This window comes from Corapipo altera, unplaced genomic scaffold (genome assembly GCF_003945725.1).
Source record: "Corapipo altera isolate COAL_440 unplaced genomic scaffold, ASM394572v1 45, whole genome shotgun sequence".
Lineage (NCBI taxonomy): Eukaryota > Metazoa > Chordata > Aves > Passeriformes > Pipridae > Corapipo > Corapipo altera.
The window spans coordinates 8466920-8488219 of NW_020884877.1; the positions used below are offsets into that span (position 1 = coordinate 8466920).

General features: G+C 47.8%; 1 protein-coding gene across 3 annotated transcripts in view; it reads right to left on the minus strand.

Moving 5' to 3' along the window:
- Positions 1 to 21300, minus strand: part of NRP2 (neuropilin 2) — an 88796-nt gene that overhangs the window by 16293 nt on the left and 51203 nt on the right. For all 3 annotated transcript variants that reach the window (XM_027636915.1, XM_027636914.1, XM_027636916.1), the window contains exons 12-15: positions 18756 to 18908; positions 8906 to 9168; positions 6777 to 6873; positions 4272 to 4313 (exon numbers count right to left, since the gene is read on the minus strand). In XM_027636915.1, the coding sequence (XP_027492716.1) occupies positions 4272 to 4313; positions 6777 to 6873; positions 8906 to 9168; positions 18756 to 18908 (555 nt within the window). The remainder of the gene's footprint in view (positions 1 to 4271; positions 4314 to 6776; positions 6874 to 8905; positions 9169 to 18755; positions 18909 to 21300) is intronic.

The following is a 21300-nucleotide window of genomic DNA, read 5'->3' on the forward strand; positions in this document are numbered from 1 at the left end:
CTGCCAGATATGCCACCCTCGACCCATCTCACCCCAGCTGCCCCCTGCCATCAGGAATGGGGGTGGTCCTGTCCCTCCTGCCCTCCAACGGCACCTGCAGAACAGGGATACAGGGTGGGCTGTGTGTTGGGGATAGCACAGGGAGGGAGCAGGTAGCCCTCTGATCTCCTTCTCTACCTCCACTGGCTACCCTGGTGGGGGGAATGAAAGCAGCACATCCCTGCGCTTCCCCAAGCAGCTGCTGCCCCTCATCTGTCTCTATGGGGGGTGGCAGTGTGGGACACCCCATGGGGACTGCTGCTTGCTCCCTATGAGGCTGAGCATGTTCAATGCTGCCTTGAGCTGCATTGATAAGCCGCCACTGTCTCCCACCACAGATCCATCTGGGCAAGCCGCCCCAGACCCAAATGTGACCCACCACCATTCCCAATGGATCAGCAACACCTTGCCTGTGCTTGACAGCACCAGGGTGCAGGGCTGACCCCTGCAAAGATTGTGGGGCTGCTCGCTGTGCAGAGGCCACTTGTGTTTACACTTAGTGACACAACTGCTTACATAGCGCCTTGCTCCAGTGAGAGATTTATGGGTGAACAGCCTCTCACACCACTGATATGCACCAGGCCCCACCAGTGGAAACTGAGGTGGGGAAAGGGGGCAGGTGCCAGGGATGCCAACAGCTCCTGAGTCTCAACAGAGCAGGAGGAAAGTTTCCTCCTGATGGCTGTATATTGTCCACTGGAGGACTGAGAGCACAAAGGGGGGGTCTGACCCTAGAGGAGCATGTGCCATGGTCCCCAGCCTGCAGCCCTTGCCCTTTGCCCATGCACCGCTGTCTGCCTGGGGATGGAGGGAAGCAGCATGATGCGCCCCAGATGATCCTGCTTGTGGGAAGGATCCCTGAGGATCTCAAAGCGGCTGGAAGCCAACCCCTGCTTGGCCCTGACCCACTCCAGATGTCCCTGTGCAACAGCCAGGGCTGCAAGCATGAGGGGTGGTGCAGAGCCCTTCCTTAGCCCCCATTTCCGCACTGCATGGCCCTGCTGAGGAGATAGCAGAAGTCTGGAGAGTTCATTTAGCAACTGAAGTCATTAAGGAATCACACTCAGTTGTCTCTAAGCCCTAACAAAGCCAATTCCCAACATTAATGATTGTTCTTCCTTACATTGCCAGCCACTAAATATAGCTGCCCATCCACTCAGCACACAGCACTGATGTTATCTGCTCTGTTTTTACTGGCTCTAATGCTCTCTGCAAGTTTTCTGTTATATCAGTGGAAAAGTTCATTGCTCAGGGAGATGGAAAAAAAATCCATCTTCCTAACTTAATAATTTTTCCACTCCCCTTTGCCTTCCGCCACACACACACACTCTTGCCCTTCCTCATTTATTCACTAGTGCTCTCGTCTTAATAAAGAACTGCCTCCCGCTGTTGCTGTCAAGTTTGTGGCTGCTGTGTTTATGGCACAGCTTGGGACATCAGTCAACGGAAACTGGATTTAATCCCTACAGGGTGGATATTTCATGTGGGTGTGCTGCTGGTGCTCACACCTCCCACCTATCCAGGTACAGCCCCAACCTCTTTCCAATAGGGAAGACTCTACAGGGATCAGTTTTGGAGCTCTGCAGCAAGAATCAAAACCCAAAAGAAGGAAAAGCATAAGTCATCTTGGGAAGAAAAGGAGAAAATCCTTTCCAGAGAACCTCCTAGAGGGCTGCCTGCCTTGCTCTGCCACTTGTGTGTCACGGGTAATATTCCTTTCCGAAATCACTGACATTAACTGCTGTGGACAAGCTACACAGCTGGACTTTTCATAGATGGCACAGATGAAATCAAGTATTACACTCATCTAATCTGAATGCTACAAAACCAGTGTCAGCCTCAACCCCATAACTGCTACCTGTCATTTCTCCAGGAAGATATCTCTATCTTGATTTCAAGACACCTGGTGTGAGAGAATCCACTAGTCCCAAAGGCGAATTCTTCCCATGGTTTGCCTCCACATTCTTTGGAATACATCTCTTATTTTTAGCCTGGTATTTATCTAATTCCTTGCTTCCAGACACTTGTTATACCCTTTCTTTAAGGGTGAAATGCATCAACTCTCAATTGCAGCACAGTTTAAACACACTTACTGGTCTTGTAAGATCCCGACCCACTAGCTGAAATGTGTTCCACCTACGCAGTTCTCTTCTTATTATTTGCCTTGTGATCCTGGAGCCTGTAAGGTGCATATTTTCAGCTTTGCTCACAAGCCAGGAGAGGAAGGATTTGCTATTATTTTTAATGGCATCTGACTTTGTCAGCTCATCATGTAATTGCAGGGGTGGGGGCTATAGAACATCTCAGTAATTTCTGCATAGTTTTTCCTCTCCAACGCCTTTTTATCCAGCCAGGGATTTCTTCCCCTCATTTTACCCTCTCCTTCTGCTGGGCATCTCTGTCTTTCCCTCATTTTAATTATTATCATGTAATTGCCTCCAGTCTTACTTCTTCATCTTTTCCCTCTGCATTTTTCTCTTTCCCAGGTCACTCCATCCCTCTGTGCCATCCATTCCTGCCTGTCATCCAGGGAAACCTTCTCAACCTTTTGCTGCAATTGCTCCCCTGTTAGGACCAATCCTAGGATGTCCTTGAGGGAGCCAGGAGTGGGCAGGAGCCACTGGAACAAACTGACAAGTTCCAGTGTGAAGGGGAGGTGTGCCTTTAACAGCATCTGCCCATGCTGGTCAGGGACCTCACTGTTGTTACCCAGCCAGTGTACCCTGGGGAATACGATGGGGAAATGGAGGCATGTGGGCAGCAGGGCAGGGGGTGAAAGGAAAAAGAAGCAACATGAGTTAGCAGCACTTCAGAACAGACTCAGTGTGAGGATCCAGAGAGAGGTTCAAACTGAAGATAACACACATGTAACAAAAGACAAGGATGGTGTTCACAAAATAGATACCAGACCAGGCTTAGGAGAACACAGAGCAACGATGTAAGTAAGGAAGGGTTGTGAGGCTTTAACTGTCAGCTGAGAATACTGCAGCAGCTTTTCAGTAACGTCACAAGCCTGGATATCAGATCAATAAGCAGCCTATAAATAAGCAAACCTAAATTCCTAGATGTTACAGTATGGGTATGACTGTAAAATACAGTGTTACACCCTGCACTCGTCCCTCACGTTGGCAACACTCCACAGCCTGCATCCCTAGGGATGGAGTTGACTTCAGTCTGTTTACTTTTCCTTTACTGCCACAGATCCCAGTGCACATACCCCATGAGAGACAGCTTTGCCCACATGGAAACGCAGTTGCTTCTAGGGTAGAGTCCAGCCATACCTTACAGTTCACCAGCATAGTAGGGGAGGGAAAGAGTACAGACATCACGTTCAAGCAAAAGCAAAGGGCATGTTGACTGAATTGACAAAACAACTTTAAAGTTAAGGGGAGCCCCAACTTTGCTCTTCATCACAACAAAACCCTCAGACACATTGCTGAAAAGGCAGGCAGGAAAACAAAATCCAAAATCAAAACACAGGGAACCCCCCTCAGACTAAACTCATCTTCTCTGCAAAAGCAGATAGCTTTTCCCACCCCAGAGCAAGACAAACAGCAACCCTACTGACTGCTCAAGGGGAAAGGCAGTTTTTCAGAGTTCCTCACCTTTTCTCTTACTCTGTAGGTTTGATCAGAGAAATGCTGGTTTCTGTGCTCCAGGCTAGTATTAAGCTATTAAATGCACCATTTCACCTTGTCTTCCTTTTACTGACTGTCACCTTCAGAGCTCCTCATGGCAGTTTGCTCTCCCACTTCTACCTCCCAACTCCTTTCCCCTTCCAAGCAGACCGGTCCCACCTTCTTTCACCAGCATGTCAAACACCACCACTGCCAGACCATCTATGAACCGGAGAACCATCTTCCCAGTGTGAGTTACTGCCACCAGATTTCACTTTGGTTGGCTACTTTTTTTTCCATTTAAGTCAGTTGAAAACTACTCCTCAGCCTTCCCATTTTGAGCTTAGCTGCTCTTCAGGAGGCTGAGTGCCTCTTGTGATGGTTTCCTAGTGCTATTCAGTCCCAAGACAGGGGGACTTGCATGCTTGGCTGCCCTGTCACCTAGCAGGAGTCACAGGGTGCCACCTCCTGCTGCTGTGGCGGGGGAGGTTTAGTACACACTTGCCATTTCAGTGCTCAGATCATTTGCTGTTTGTACAAGCACACACATTGCTTTCCTTCAATGTAAAAGCCCATGCCAGCAGAATAAAACCACTGAGAGAAGTGCAGTTTTACCTGGAAAGTATGAGTTTTCACCTGGGAAAGCCGTGATGGGTTCTGCAGAGGAGAAACAAAAACTAGTATTAGAGAGGGGAGTATGACACAGAAGGCCCCTCATTCATTTCTCTACTGATCTGCAGTGGCCAAGTGGAGCAGGCATGTGGCTGTGCCCCACAGAAGCCACTCAATGGGAACAGCACAGAGAATCAGCCAACCTCACCAGGACGGGGAGAAACCCGGCTCAGCTGGGGACCAGCCAGACGCAATAAGCTTCAACTCAGACACAGACTTAAGAGAAAAATATGTCTGAGGTTGAAGGTCATTTGGATCCATCCTGGCTGGGCTGAGTCATCCAATGACAAAGCCTCACCTGGCCCAGTGATGAAACCCTGAAACCCCCTAAATTTCCCAAAGTGGTTTGGTTTCTGGCTCAGCTCTGGCACTGTTATTCACATGGGAACTATGTTACTTCTGGGCAGTGATGCCATGCTGCTCTCCATCTCACAGTGACAAGAAACAAAAGCAAGTGATTTTTTTTCTTCTTTCTAGGTACTTTGAAGAAGTAATCTATTACAAATTACTGGATCTGAAAAGCAATAATCGCTACTTACTACTGATTACTTTCTCGCAGAAGTAATAGGCTTCTGATTATTTTTAGATTACTTCTGCATTATGCCTGTGAGTCACAGAAGCAGACTGGCTTGACTGAGTGTTAGGAAATCATCACTCGGGTTCAAAATGCGAATGACACATTTGTCAAAGGAAAAAATTATTTTGACTTATTAGCGTTCTTTCATGCTAAAAAGGAGTCAGATTACTTCCAAAGATTATGTTTGAAAAGACAGTAGCCTGTGCTGGAGTCAACTATTCTCATGGCTCTGACAGAGAGAGAGCAGCACTGCATCTCTACCATTTCATTATTATTTTGGTGAAATCGGAAATGACCCCTTAGTTATGTTAAAGTTTGCAGTGGGAGCCCTTTGCTGGAAATGATCTGAAACAAATGTTCCTTATGGGTTATAAGATCCACATTCAACTTCCTAGATTGGGAAAAATAATTTTGTGTAGCAATTTGGTGTTATTTTTAGGGCTGGTAATGCTTGAAACTTTGTAATTTATTAATGCTTTTGTTTTTGAAATATTAAGCTTTAGGTTCATGAGGCCCAAGATACAGTAACCCTGGAGATAGGTGAATTGCTGAGCTCAAAAGAAGTCAGATAGGAAATGCTATTAGTGTTAATCATTGGTCTTGCTTCTCTTTAATGCCATAGAAGGCAAGGGATTAAAACACCACAGTAAAGCCTTAAATACAGGGAATTTGACATCTGAAGTATTAGCTCCTTTGGCAGATGGGAGACCAGCAGAGTTCAAAGCATCAAAGAAACTGGGACTCAGCACTCAAGAGCATCTCTGGGGCAGTCCTAGTCCTCTGTTCTATTATCAATCCTGGTTACTGCACCGTCTTTGCCATTGCTTGCCTGCACACGATGGCAAGCCATGGGACCAGCCTTTCTCAATCACAATTTGTCTGGTGCTTCCTCCCTGAGAAACCCCTCTTTGAAGAGTGTGTTTGTCTTGCTTGAGTAAGGAGGCACTGGGATCCTTCCTTGGTGGGGGAGAGGAAAGCAGCTTCCTTGAATGGGGCCTTTCAAAGCCCAGAAGGGAGAGAGGCTCTGCTCCACTGACTTTTTCCATTCAGGATGGGTCAGACACCTTGCAGGTATTTAGCAGTAAAACATGCCCCCCCAGGTTGTGCAGAAGAGTAGGACCTATTTACGATGGGTGGGTCTCAGCACAGATCCCACTAATTGAATACTGCTGGTCCCATGATCCACTGGGATACCTCTAAATCCACACCCAAGCTAGATGGCAACCAGAGCTATCAGAGTGCCTGCATGGACATGCCAGCTAGAGGAAAAGGGTAGGGATGTGGCTCCACCAGCAAACTGCTGGACACATCTTTTCTTGCTCTTTTTTTTTTTTTTTTCCAAGTCCTCTCTGTCTTTTACATTGAATTATTCCACCTGGCTTTTGGCCTGGTTTGAGGAACAGTGAATTCTAGGACAAAAATTTCTTTTGTTATTCTGTTAACATTGCTGTAAAACCCCTCTGCTATTTTCTTTCTTGTTAGAGAAGACTCCTTTTGAACTCATCAGCCCCTCTAAGCATGTAATGCTGACTGACAGCTGGTTTCTTTTGTCAAGCACTTTCCTTTTAAATTCAGTGTATGTTGTTATCACACAGAATAGTCCCCAGTAACTGCTAGTGCTGCTCTTTTGGCTTTGCATGGCAGAGACGTGCTTCCTTCCTCTCACACCAACGCAGGCAGAGTTCCTGTCCCGCAGAGACTGAGTCCCCCTCATTTCTTTAATGGGCAAGGGATGTCCCAGCTGATATCCAGAAACTCCTGGTAACTCAAGCAGAGGAGAGGTGTCCCACTGACACCTTGTGAGCAAAGGCCTTCCAGCCCCAGCTTCCCCCACCCCCATCCCTGACCCCATGGCCAGAGGCAGCACATACCCATGCAGTTCTCCAGCGGGATGTCAGTGCCGAGCCGGATGTCATCAAGGGCGAGCTCTCCTGAGTGGCCATTGCGTATAAATCCCTCAAACACAATCTGTGAGAAATTGGGACAGAAATGTTAATGCTGAGCTGGGAAGCAGAGTGGTTGCTGCTCCCAAGGGAAAGTGAGGGGAAATCCCTGCATACGCGTGGATCACCTGAGTCTAGTCCTGCTTCCTTGCTCTGCCTCTGCCACCCCTTCCCCAGGGAAATCTGATGTGCAGGGACCGGTTTGGCAGAGAGATCTTTACTTGGCAGCATTTGGCTTGATTTTGTTCACTTAAGTGCTTCTCATAAGGAATAAAGACTCAGTGAACCCCTCTGGCCCTTATACAAATGGTTCAAGTGGCATAACACTGAGTTACAGCAGCAGCAGCAGCTTTGGCCCATGGTATCAACCAAGCTATGATCAGAAAAAGGAAGGGAAGGGCACAAAATGCACGGCTACATTAACCATAAAGTGATGTTCCCAGCAACATTACGTAAGAAGTATTGAAATGTTAGAGGAGAAGGGTCAATTTATTCCCACTTAATCACAGGCAAAATATATTTACGAAAATAAGTAGAGTCGTTAGCTCTAAGAACTGCTGAGCGGAGACACTTGCAGTATTTACATAAGGATGCTGTTATTCAGCTAATGCTGATATATTCATGTTTAACACACAAAGTAGTCAGCCAGTGCCCATCATTCTTATATAGGCATATTGTGTTTACTGGTATTTTATTAAAAAGCCAAACCCATATATGCAAACTAGCCATGCAGCTCCAGTGCTTTATACCTCCACGCCAACTCTCAAAGCACTGGAATGGGCTGCTCAGGGAAGTGGTGGAATCACCATCCCTGGAAGCATGTGGATGTGGCACTTGAGGATACGCTTTAATGCTGAACAAGGTGGTGCCTGGGTTAACAGCTGGACTTGATGATCTTGGTTGTCTTTTCCAGCCTTAGTGATATTATGATTCTAAGGGTCCAAATAATTTCCTAGGGCTATGTATTTCACAAACTTCCTCTCCCCATATTAGGTGTCCCCTTTTATCTGGGGTGCCTGAGATCCACATCAGCCTGCCCAGGACACCTCCCTGAAGGGCTAGGCATCTGACTGTGCAGGGGATGGAGTGTCTGAGCTGTGAGTCCCAACCTCGGGCCATCAAGCCACATGGGAAGCAGCAGCTTGGAGAGGTCAGTGGCCTGACAGCTGCAGCTCCCTTAGTCAGAATCAGGGCTGGGATCTGGCTGGAGCATGGCTCCCCAGCAGGGTGGTCATTAAAATGCTGCCTCAAGCTTGCAAATACATTTCCTTCTGCATTGGAGAGTGCTGGATGCTGTGCTGATGCTCATTAGCAAGTGACAACAGTAGCCCTGGCTCCCTGGCAAACATCACGCTGTCCAGAAGGGCTAACCATGCCAAAGATGCTCCTGGAAGCAGCAGCCTCTCCACGGGGTGCTGGTACAGCTGTGCCAGAGGGTCTCAGGCAGCTGTGGTGAGCAGCACAGCTCCCTTCCTCCCTTCAGCTCATCCCTTCTCTTCCACTGACCTCCTGACAGTGGGACAGGGCCTTGATCCCGCAGCACTGTACCCAGCCCTCTGATATCTGAGAAGCGGAATTACAAATGAGCTCACGTTCCCTCTTCCTTCTCCCATGTCAGCACTTGCAGCTGAGGATGGAGAATGGCTGTTTGCTGACACCCTTAAGAGCTGGCTCTGCTCCCTCCTAGCTTTCCACTTCTCCTGGCTGCAGGGTTTGCTCCCTAGAGCTGAACGCCTGCCTCTGGTCAGACTATCTGATGACCTTTAGTTGGAGGGCAGAAATGCACAAAACAAAATGAAAAAAAAAAAGTGAGAGTATTTGCAAAGTGGGAGATCTGAGGAATATAAAGGCAACAGGCTGAACAAAGGCCCAAGTCTGTGCAGAAGACAGGCACTCTCAGAATAACAAACACTGTCGTTTAGTTACTATGGTAACTTGAGAAACACAATGAAAACAGCCACAGTCCCTAATGATGAACGGGCCCTGGCTCTGAAACACTGAAATCAAGATGCTGTAGATGTATACCTGGCCTAGCACACCTTTCTTGAGCATCTTACCCGGTACTCCATGTCGTAGCTTGGCAAGATGATGCGACCTTCCCTCCACTCCTCCCCTTGGTCCTCCGTGATGACCCACAGTGCCTTGTGCTCCTGGCTGGCTTCCCGCCAGACCCGTAGCATAACCCCATTGCTGCCCCATGCCTGGTACTGGAAAACCATGCAGACAGCACTCTGGGGCAGATAGATGGTGGGGCTGATGAGTCGGGCTCGCTGTCCTTCCCGCCTTCCACTGCTTTGCAGCTGCAGGTAATTCTTGACATCTGTTCAGAGAGGAAAACACCATTATATTATTTTCTGCAGCCACTGGCAACAAGGGTCTCACCTCCTGCCAGGTGGCTTTGGCAGTGTAGCCCCATGCCTGCAGAAGTGAGGTCTCACACCAGCACCCTCTGTATGCTCATCCAGCTGTGCCACTGCTGCACCCTGTGCAGCCCAGGCAAGGCATCAAGTAGCATGCTCCCCTCACCAGCCACCACCCTCTGGTAGGAGACCAACAGCAAAACCAGAAAATGGTACGATGAAGACTGACATAATTAGGAGAAGTTAAAGAGCAGGAGCAAGCTACCGTCAGAAGAAGTGATGCCACAATAATTGCATTGGCAGGAGGTATGTGTATTATTCTTCTGGGAGCTTGCTCAGTGAACAAGCCTGAGGTGGGTTTTTCTAAATGCTGGTGCTGACAACTCTTCTTGTTTAGAGGATACACACATCAAAACGAAACCCTGGCTCTCAGTTTTTCCATAATACAGGAAAAGAGCCTCTAAAGCGCAGCCCAGAGGAAGGACGTGGTCCCAATGAGTGAACCATGCATAGGTGATGACTGGGCGGTTGCAAACTTGAAGGTATTTAAAATAAATACAGCAGAGGATTCACTTGCTCTAATACTACATTTAAATTGTGCCATGCTTTTTGTCAATCCTCGAGGAGAAGATCTGATACGTCTGATATGCCAGGGGAAGTTTAAGGCTGAGACTGGAACTGGAGATATTTGATCTGAATACCAATAGCAGCAAAAGCCCACAGATACAAATCCCTGGGCACAGCTGATTTCATCTGGAATCACTGGTTTCCAGCCCTCTCTGACGAGAAGCCTCCTCAAGGAGTTTCCCATTTGCAGCTTGGATGTCTGAAGTCCCTTAGCACAGACTGAAAGCCAAGTTAACCTCAAGTGATCCTTACCTGTCCCCCCATCATGACCAACATCAGGACAGAGTCCCTTGGGTTGCTCTGACTGCAGTGCCTGCAGTACAAGGCGATACAGACAGGCCAACTACAGATATTGCTGGATTTTGTATTTTGCTCAACAGAGGGATGCACATACTTGCCCTTGCTAGACGGTGGGCAAGTGCCTCTGGTGCTTCATGCCAGAATGTGCCAGCCCTCCTACAGCCTAGGAGGGTTATCTCTGCCCCAGGACTGCAATGAAGGGTCTGTTGCTTCCTTTCCCCATCTCTTAGCCTGCTGTGCTTGACGGGCAAAGCTCTGAACAGCAGCTTGCCTCCTGCTTGCCCTGCTCCCTCGGCGGTTTCAGTGCCCACAGCAATGGCAAGAACAGCAGTGTCTGCACTTAGAATGTTTGCAAAGCACACTCAGAACACCTTCAAAACTTAAACCAGAGAGACCTGAACTTGGAATCCATTGAAAGACAGGTCCCACCCAGGAAACGGCAGCTGGCCTCGCTGCTGCTCAGCAATCAGGTGACATCCCAGCCCAAGGGAGATCTATCAATGGCCCTGGCCCTGGCCCTGTTGCAAGTTTGTCACTGCCAGAGAACTGAAACCAACCACTGTGAGTTGGTTTCTAAAATAAATTTAGGACAAGACAACAGGAATATTTGACAACAGTCGACTCCTGGGATGTATGATCAAAATATTTCAACAGTGTATCCACTCCTATGAACTTTCACTGATTTTACTGTGTGAAGGACAAATCTGTCCCTGACTGGCCACGTAAAGAAAGAGCAACATTTTTTAGCAACATTTTCCAGTACCTGTGAAATGTACCTGGGTCACTTGGCACTTTACGCCAACAAACAGTAGCAGAAAAAAAGATGAAAGTATGTTTGCCCACTCCTGCTTGAGTGAAATCACTTGAAAAAGTACCATGCCGTTCTCTAATGGAGGAGTGTTCTTGTGATTTACCTCAGAGTGGTAGTAGTGGAGGAGGAGATGTGGGAGATAAACAAGTGGAGGAAGAAAAAAAAAGAACAAGCTGTACTCCATGCCTAAGGAGCGATAAGGCATAATAAGTCATCAAGGTCTCCTGAATTAAAATCCTCTTTTTGTAATTCACTACAAGCCTCTTCAAATAAAAAAGCAACAACAAGAAAAAACCAGCAACAACAAACAAGGGAGAATATCAGACTGTGGTCATACACTTATCTCGAGCTGAAATGGTCTCACAGGCAAATCTTTAATAAAAGCACCAGCCAGGCTCAAGAATGATCAAATCCAGATCCTCAACGTTCAGGACGAACCTTTGGTGCCACTGCCTAGGCAGCCTGATTGAGTGCAGGGATGTGAGCCATCCTTAGATCCACCCAAAGCCTACAGCTGACCTCAGGGGACTATACTAATTGTGCAGCTGGACACCTCCCATGGTCTGCACCCTGGGAGCTGGTGGGACCCAGTGTTGCTGCCTCTGACACTTCAGCAAAAGAGCCAGTGTGCATCTGAATCACATCCCTCCTGCCAGGGTTGACACCGCCCTTCTCTTTGTTCCCATTCCTATCAGACTGTGAAATCAAAGAAACTCCTCAACTGCAGCCAAAACCAATGCTCCCCTCAGCCACACAGGATCTTTCAGAGCCTCGGGAACCCTCCATCTCCTGTGCTCCCTGCCCAACTCTTGCTGGGGCCCACAGAGATCTCCAGGACCTACTGGCAGTCCCAAGGGCTGCAAGAAGGCTTAGTCTTCAGGTGATGAATCCAGCTGCTCCCCTGCAAGTAGCAGTGGGTTTGGGCACCATATGCTCTCACTCCTGGTACCAGTTTCTGGAGCGAAAAGCTGAGCACAAGCAGGTATGACTTTTTATGTCATTTGAAGATGAAATGACTGGATCACTCTAATGGCTAGCTGGACCTTCGGAAAAGCCCCACGAATTTGCTGAGACTGACTGAATAAGGGCACTGTGGAGCTAATTGTTGGAACAGCATGTGGGAGCCTGGTGGTTCCAGCAGTCACTCTGTTTGATAGAGTAGATGGAAGCCTTTGGCACAGAAAGCACCTGAAAGCCTGATTTTCCCTGTTAAAACACTTGAAGGGAACTTTGCAACGATGAGCTGATCAATTCTTCCAGGATCAGAAATGCATTTTAATCTCTTTCCCAGAACTTTGCTTTGCAGTCTCTATTCCAGCTAACACGACAGCTATATCCCCCACAGAACTGGCACTGGTAGTTCAAAGCACTGGCTCAAAAAAAGGCAGGACAAACCTGCTCAGGCATTTTACCACTCTTTTGCAACTGAGGCTATGGCATAAATCTCATGGAAGATTTATGGGATCATCTGGATGTAGGGGAGCCAGTAGTGTGAACATGGAACCACCCCAGCCAGATGACGGCAGAGCCCCTCGTATGTGTATGGCAGTGAGTCCCGGATAAATCACCAGCTGGGGTCTGCAAACCAACCATCTGCCCAACGCGGTTTCCTCTTGGCGCACCTGTCCCCTCCTGCTAGGAAGCCATCTGAGAGAACATTAAGGGCAGCGGGGGATGAAGCCTCACAGTTTGGGTCAGGCTGCAAGCACAAGATACAGCAGCCACCCTCTCTGCAAGGTCAGCCTGCCTGTGCTTGGGTCCTGCATGTTTCACCCTCTCTCCCAACGAAAGCACCCTCCCTCATGAATCTCAGCAGAACATATGGAGGTGTTCCAGCAAAACATGTTGGGCAGCAAATACACAAGCAACTATTGAGTGTTCAGATGCCCTCTGCATTTCCCCCTCACTGGATATTGTTGAATTACAGCTGCCGCTCCCACGGAGGGACCACGCTGAATTGCCTTCACTTATGTCCCTCCAAAGGTCACTGCACTCTTCTTCATTGCAGAATTTATTTCACAGCGTGCTTTAGTGGCAACACCACACTCCAACAGCAGCCACCTCTTGTCGGTCAAATCCCATAGGTTACAACACTGGTCCACGCAGTGTCTTGCTGCCTGCATAGCCCCGAATACCACCCCAACCATGCTGTGTCACAGCCAAGGGGACATCCCAGTGGGGCCTGATCCTGCCATTCTTCTGGGGCATGTGAGTTGGAGGCTGCATCAGCTTTTGCCATTCCTGGGAAGCAGATCCTCTCAGATCCCCTCAGGGGATCTGGTAGCAAGGGAATGGCAGCTGCATGAATATGCAGACTGAAATTGGATAGTTATTATATTTTCAATTTTTTTGGCAAATCATGCAAATTCACCTTAAAAGGCTGCTGCTGTAATTTCAGTAACAGGCCTCTCCTCAATGACAGACTTTCATTTACCAAACGAAGTCAATCCTCCATAAAGCTAATATTTATATTAACTAGATCATTGTGTCTGCTGGAAAATCCCCTCAATTTTGATTATGTGTTAATTAGCCTGCCAAGTCCTTGCCATTTCAGTCTCTAAATCAGTCCTTCAAAAGGCATAAAGCCCCACACTTGCCCAGAATCAAGCTTTCCGCCTGCTTTCTGAAGCCTTTCTAATGGACCAGCCATTACATCCTCTCAATTAAGCCTCACATCCTCAACAGCATTGTGCAACTGTGAGTCCTACAGGAGCACAGGGAGGGCGCAGTGTCCCTGACAAATCAAATGCCCATTAGAGCCTGACGTTTATGCTAAGTGAGCTGCCTGTCACTGAGCTTCATCCTCCGTCCTCTGGCAGCCCAGCTGGCACCCTGCATGCCCCTACATGTAAGGGTGTGTGCAGACCCACCTGTGCCCAGTGTTTGTGCACGCACCACTGAGGGCATCAGCCACTTCCACTGCACAGTCTGCTCATTGCTGCTTGCTCGTGCTTGCACACACTTTCCCAAATCAGGCTCTGTGACTCACAGGCTGCTGAGGCACTGCTGTGAAGCGACGGAGTGGTGCCCACACTAAGGTTTGAGAGATGGTGGCTTGCTTTCCAGAGAGCATTCCAGCCTGGTTTTTTAGGCAGTGTGTGTCACTGGTGTTTGGGTCCAAAAAGTGACTAAAGACTCAGGCAAGCAGTAAACAAATGGGTGACCCCAGAGGAATGGTTTCTTCTCCTCTTCCTCCAGCCCAGCCCAGCCCAAGTGAGTGAGAGCTTTGCTGGAAATGCAGGGACAGACCATGGCCGTATAACCCTTTCTCTCATGAAAGATAGTATGGACACAAAGACAGACACAGATCAGCCCTAGCCTGCAGCCAGGGAACTCCCACAGCCCAGGTGAAACTCAGCAAATCTCTTGTGAGCTGGGTGCTGGGGTGTCCCAGCTCTACCATGCTGCAGGCGGCCAGGGCACAAAGGACTTTTTAGCATTTGCTGTCCTCACTGTGCAAACAAGAGTCTGGAGAGACCTGTACAGCTTTGCTGAGAGGCAGTCGGCACCACACATGAGTGGAGTGAGGCGAGACAGTGCTGGATATGTGGTCTCCTTCCCACAGTGTGCAGCTGCTCACTCACTGCACAGAAGTGCTTGACTTTCACACTACCCCACATGTAAAACTCCCTCCTACTTCAAAGGAGAAAGGATTGACCCTTGAGGTCAAAATGTGTCCCCAAGGCACAAGCCCTGAGATTCTCATGAGAGTAAGTGCAGACCCAGTTTAGTCCAGCCCTGCTTGTTAACACCATGAAAACCTTTCTGCTGGTTTGGACACAGTAGAATCAAGGCCTTCAGGCAGCAGTTCTCATGGACTGCAGGAAAAATATGAAACTTTCCCTTTTAAAGATCCCATGGGAAAAATACAAGAATGGTAAAGGGGTCACCATCAGCTTAAAACCAGCTCAACATTTGTTTCTCTTAAAAAATAAGCTCTTACGAAACTTCAGAGCACTACAAACACTCCACTGCTGAAAACACTTTGAAACAAATAAACCTTTCCCTGCACTGCCCACAACCCAAATGAGCAGCATTCCTGACCCTCAAAGGCAGCTAGGCTGTGGCCCAGAAGAGAAGCTCTCAGTGGGTTTTGCAGCCCAACCCAAGAGCTGTGTGGTCAGGAGAGCTGCAAGGTTAAAAGTGCTTCCTTTTTTGTGTGCATGTACAGCTGCCAACAGCCAAACAACCCAGGATTCACAACACTGCCAGGGCTCTGACCCTGGCGCCGTGCTCACCCAAATGAAAAGCAGTACATAGTAAAGCTGCAGACCCCACAGTGCTCCTCTAGGACCACAAGGTATTTGCTTAAGCACAGCAAGAAAAGAGAAGGGAAAAAAAGAAGCAAAACACACCCATTCCAGCTTTTCACTGCTGGCTTATTAGTGTAGCATCACTGAGAGCAATGCAATCACACCTGCCACCTAAGGATATGACCCAGGATCTTTACACCCTTTAGGATCAAGACTCCAGTGAAATTCAAAGATGGTGAAGAGTTGAGGTGCCCAAGTTATCAACTCAGATTTATTTTCAGGTCTTAAGACCTTTATCTTGACACCAATGGCATGCTGCCATTGCGTGCAGCAGGAGGGGGGATGAAATCTCATTGAAACCTGAACTTGTTGCTCCTTGAAGCTTGCTAGGTGCAGCTAAGGGGAATCTTTCTAGGGACGGGAAGAATCTTAAAGTCCATAGAGGGAAAAATCCTGGCAATCTCCTGTGGGGGCATGGAAAAGGGAGACAGTGGTATTTTCTAGGCTTGCAAAGGGCAGGTAGCAGTTGGAACCATGCTGGGCTTCTGCTGAGCTGGGCACTTTGGGTGCACTTTCACCAATGAGGTCCCCAGACGTGTAATGGGAGACTGCAGGAAAGGACGCTGGAGTTAATCCATGGTGCGAAGAGCCCAAGGAACACAGGGCTAAAAAAAGAAATGCAGAGCTGCCTGAAAGAGTATCCTGGAAATAAAAATAGTGGAATGAGAGCAGTGGGTGTCTTGTCAGTCTTGAGAAGTTCTCCGTGCCAAAGACAAGGAGGAATTGCATACAACGCATAAAATGAAATTGGGAGATATCTGAGGAATTCAGGCTTGTCTCTCAGCAGACTTTTCTAATCAAGTGCCTCACAGAGGATATTTCACCATGGTCATTTCCTTCCCCCTCTCTCTTATGTAGACTGAGCCAGGGCTCCTCCTTTCATTATTATTTTTTCCCTTTTAATTTTAATTTTTGTTTTGCTATTTTCAAAAGAAGCAGAAACACATTCCACATGGCTCTTAAAGGCACAGCACACTTCCTTGCTACTGTGGAGCAGCCAGGCCTCTAGCCTGGGCCAGCACCTTTAAATCAGGGTAAATTGGGCTCCAGCAGCTTTGAGTTCCTATTAGCTTTTGCCTTGTCTCTAACCAAGCACAGCTGCTCTCCTTCACCCAACTGCTCACCCCAGGGTGGGGAATTCATAAGTAAAGACCACCCCGAACAACAGCTTTTCATTCCTTGCTCCCTGGAGTCTGAGCATGAATTTTCTAAGTAGAAACAAAGTGCTGGAGGGAGCACGAGGGAAAGGCAGGGGAAGAATAGAGGAGTGTGAACCAAACAATGCTTTGATTCTGTCCCCACCAAGAGCTGGCATCGCCTCTTTTTCATGTCTCTAGAGTTGGTTTTAAAAGCTGCGCGGGGAGGAAAAAAGCAAATAGTTGCTTCCTTTTGTGTCATGCCTTCTTAATTTCTAAGAGCAGGACCAAAGAGAGGCATGGCAGTGACACCTTTGTATCCCGACCCCTCTGCAGCCCTGTGCTGTGTGGGCAAGTTAGTGGCAGAGATGCCAGGAGGGCACAGCCCTGCCCAACCCAGCCAGGAGGCAGATCCCATGGCAGCACCAATGACAACTGCCCAGCCTGTGCTTGGGGTCTGCTGCTGACTTCCTCTGCTGATATGGGCAAGTCACTTCAGCCCCCTGGAGCCACTACCTCGTGCTCTTCCTCTGCCTGTACAGCCCGTGACTTGCCGGCAGTGCCTGAGCAGCTGCCTGCACCCCGACAGTGCTTTGCTGCCTGACTCTGCACAGCACTGTAAGGGAGAGCTCTTGCACAAAAACAGATTACTGAACTCAGCAGGACAACGTGCCCCAGCCCCAGTGATGAGACCTTGCAATTCATAACTGAGAAAAAGGAGAGAGAGTAGAAGAAGTGTTAAAAACAGAACTGCATGCTGAGCTGTCTGAGGCAGCACCAGCCTCTCCTGGGCTACAACAGAGTCTTCTAAGAAACTATGGCCAACTAATTGTAGGGAGACTCGGGGGAGAGGAAATGAAATGAAAAATTGAGTCTGAGTTATAAAAATAAGTAATTTTTATCCTACTTGCAGGAGACTTATATTAATTAAACATTATTACAGAGAATGAGATGGGGAGGGTTATTAAGTCTGGGGCTGGCTGTAAGTGTTCTCTCCTATTGCCTGAGGCTCCACTGAGCTCCAGATATTAATCTTCTAAAGCACTCAAATGCTGAAGAGATAAACACTTGAAATATGAAAATATTTTTCTCCATAGCAGACACTGTGTCCCTATGTCACGCCAAAGAATTCGTCAGATGTCCATATGGGCTGCACTTACAGCATTACCGTGTCTCTTAGAAAAAAGCTGAGCACCTCAGGAGCTGAAGAGAAAAATGATGTGTGCATTTGTGTGGGGGTGATTTGTGTGTGGAGATGTAGCAGATTCTCCTCTTCCCATATGTTTCTGGAATACATATTTTCCTCTTTAGCACTGCCTACCAGGTGTTGGCTGCATGGCTTTCCAACTGGCTGGCAGCACTGCCAATCTGGCCAGCGACTCTGCCAGGTGGCTAACAGGTTCACCTGAATGTTTGCATCTCGAGACTCAACCTTACCAAGGGGAGGAGGAGCCCACAGAATGCACGGCTCCCTGGGAGCATGACATGCAGACACTGGAATCACCGGGCATCAGGGCAGAGCTGAAGACAGGTAAGATCAGCCAGCTCCCCTGGGGGGAGTCTTGAGTTTCACGGGCAGTGACTGATAGTGAAGTGATGCTACAGTGACGCAGTCTACTGTTATAAGGAAACTGGCAAGTGTTCTTCAAGACAACCATGCCACAAAGTCAATGAGGGATAAGGAAAGTGCACTAGTCTCAGGATGAGTTCCAAGATGTGAAGCTGATCAGTGTGGTTGATCTATCAACCACATTTCCAGAGGCAGGCTCCCTTCCAACCCATGCCAGCACATCTCAGTGAGGTCCTCCATAAATTAGGCTCTGCCACACTCATGAAAATCTTCTGCTTCCAAAGCATGGAAGAGAAAAAAAGTCAAACAGTAAGAAGATGACATTTTCAGCATTCTTAGGGCTTAACTAATCCTTCACTTGGAGGAGACTGAAATCTAGCCTATGCAAGCCCAGAGTACAGAATATCTGAAGACTATAGGCAATCTGAGTAAGATATGGGAGGAAGAAGTGCATTCTGAGGAAAAAGCATTGGATCCTACAGAAGACATTTGGGTGAGGATGTAGAAGAAAGCCTGGGCTAACCTTCACAGTCACAGGGGGTTCAAAACCCACTGTTGGATTCAAGGCTATCTCAAGAGGACAGTTAGAATAATTCAGTGCCAGTGGTCACAGTCCTACAAAGAAATCATGAACCATACAGCAAAGCATCTGAATGCTTCCATAAAAGAAAATGTTCAGCTCTGCACAGCCTTCAAAACTCATGATAGCTGTTTAATAATCATTTATACTGTTCGCATGGAGAAAGCCCCATCAACTCCCTCTCCCCTGCTTTGGTATTAACCATCTTACCAGGCACAGTCTCAGGGCTTGGTTCAGAGTTGCCAATCCAGGTGCTTGTAGGCTGAAAAGACCATGTATAACCAGTTGCCAAGTCGTGTGACCAGCCACAGAGGTCTTCAGGAAGATCAAAGTTGCAGTTAAAGTTTGCAGGGAGCTGGAAATCTTATAAAAAGAAAGAGAAGCAAAATAAAGTTGGATTAAAAAATGACCTACCCATGAAGGGTTGCTATTGAAAACCAACTGAAAACTAAAATAGCTCGCAAGCCATCAATATCAAGAAAGCATGAAATCTCACTCATACTGATGCTTTTAACCTATCCCACACTTCCTCAGCTCCAAGGATCAGCCTTAAGTTCTGTATCATGAAAATGTTCACACCACGTCCTGTGGCTAATCCACCAAACTGAGCAAATATAAAAGCAAGTACCAAATGCCTCCAGACTCTAATCTAAGCACCTTCTCTTCATCCCCTAAAGTGGTCAATATTAAATGCCTTTTTAAATGTCAGGGAAGAGTGCTTCCTGAGTGCCCCGTGCTCAGCAGTTCCTGCTCTGACTCCAAAAGGAAAATCTCAAGTGCTCCAGAAACCCAGCTCCTGAGTGACAGATCTAGCCACTTGCACCAGACGGGAGCTGTCTGTCAATGTGGAGAGCTGTCACTCACCGCTTCCTACCTTCTTGTGGAAATGCTACCAGGGAAAATGTGCGGCCACCATGAGCTCAAGCTTTTGGATCCTGAGTGAAAGGAGACAGCCTCTATTTCTAGCTCTGCTATGGACTCACCACATGGTCTTTGGGAGAGTCATTTAACTTCTCATCTGTGAAACAGGAGCAGAGCTAATTCCCCTGTGACAACAGCTTTGAAAGCTCTGGAGAGCTTTCCTGCAGAGACAGGGCTGTGGGCAGGCGGGCACATGCCAGGGGCTGCATGTAACAGTGAGCCAGCTGCTGGCTCCTTTGGTTGAGGGAAGCAGTCATAAGGCATGGAGGCTCCAGAAATGGCCTGAATGCATCCCAAGCACTCAGCGGACATGCACGTCTGAGCCTAATTATAGGCCAAGTTTTTCCTGAGCAAAGAGGAAGTTTTAAATCACAGTGCCCACAAAGCGAGAGAGAGCCAGAAGGAGGTGAGTGACTCCAGTGATAGCCATCAAGGGAACTTTGCTGCAAGGGGCAGAGGGCTTTTTTTTTACATGCTCCCACTCCAAAATAAAACAATGGAGATCATGGATCCTTTTATTCCAATCTCTCATACCCTGGAGAGTAGCATTGTTTCTATTTGGCTGTCATAAATCTGATTGTCCAGAGAAACACGCTCATTGTTTCATGGAGTATGAGAATGAAAATTGTTGCTAAATCTGAGGGAAGTTAACAGGGAGGTTGGTTCCACGCTCCACAGCATACTCTGCTTGCTCTCTTGCCCTGGACTGCACCCAGGAATCTTGTTGTTGCAGAGACTATTACTGGCCTAAATTTCCTCTCAGCAGTTTTCCAAGTGCCTCAACGGTTGCAGGGTTGCACAGGCTTATCACTGAGGCAAAGCAATGAGAATCAGGCCCTTTGAGCTACTTCTGTAACTTGCATTTCCAGAACTAAACTACAGCAGAATCCCCAGGGGAGGTGTGAAAAAGCCAATTAATGTTCTTTTTTTAATTTATTTATTTAAAAACCCATTAATTTTTCCTCTGGGACTGAAAGCTGAAGTGACAGAAGTCCTAGGAGCTATCTCAAAGGATAGTTTGTGAGATTCTTGTTGAAGTCCTTGTGTAAATGCTCCAGTGCTGAGGCCCAGGCTCTGCTGTCGTGCGCAGGGTTGTGCATCTCCTGCATACTGCACTGTACAACTAACCTTGCTCGGCTCTGCCAAGCCCTCTTCTCTTCATCTGAGCATTTCAGAAACTTTAGATGCTCACATTGCCCTTGCAAGGAGCAGAAGAATATGATGCCTGCTTGTACAGGTAGGGATCTGAGGCAGAGAAGATTACCCTCTCCAAGCACCGGCTCTTAACAAGCACAGCATGTACTCTAAACTAACATTTGGCCTCTTCCATAGTCAGAAGAGGCAGGCAAGTGCCACAGATATCAAACCATTTCCTGTACATCTGACAGCCATCTAAGACTGTGCAGATGAAATCCTGCCTGGAGTGTTAGTGTTCCTCTCTCTGCTGCCTGCATAAGGAGCCCAGGCTGCTCTCCTACCTTTTAAGCCACTGATATTAGGGAAGATGATCCTTACACAGATAAGTGTTCAGGACATCAGTCTTTGATAAACATTGTGATTTACTCCCACAGTTGTGACTTCTGCAAAGGAGCCCTGCATACCAGGCAGTCTGAATCTCTCCTCTGAACCACCTTCTGAATTTATGACATCCAGCCAAGGGGATCTGGAATGCAGGTGGCTCTAAACAGGGCACTAAGTGAGGTCATGTAAGGAGGCTTGGAGAGCAGCTCTTTGTGTCTTGTACCATAGGGACACAATTAGTTGCTATCTCTTGCTCTTCTGTCCTTCCTTGATATAACTTATCAGATTTTGGCAGGTTTTGTTTATGGTTTGG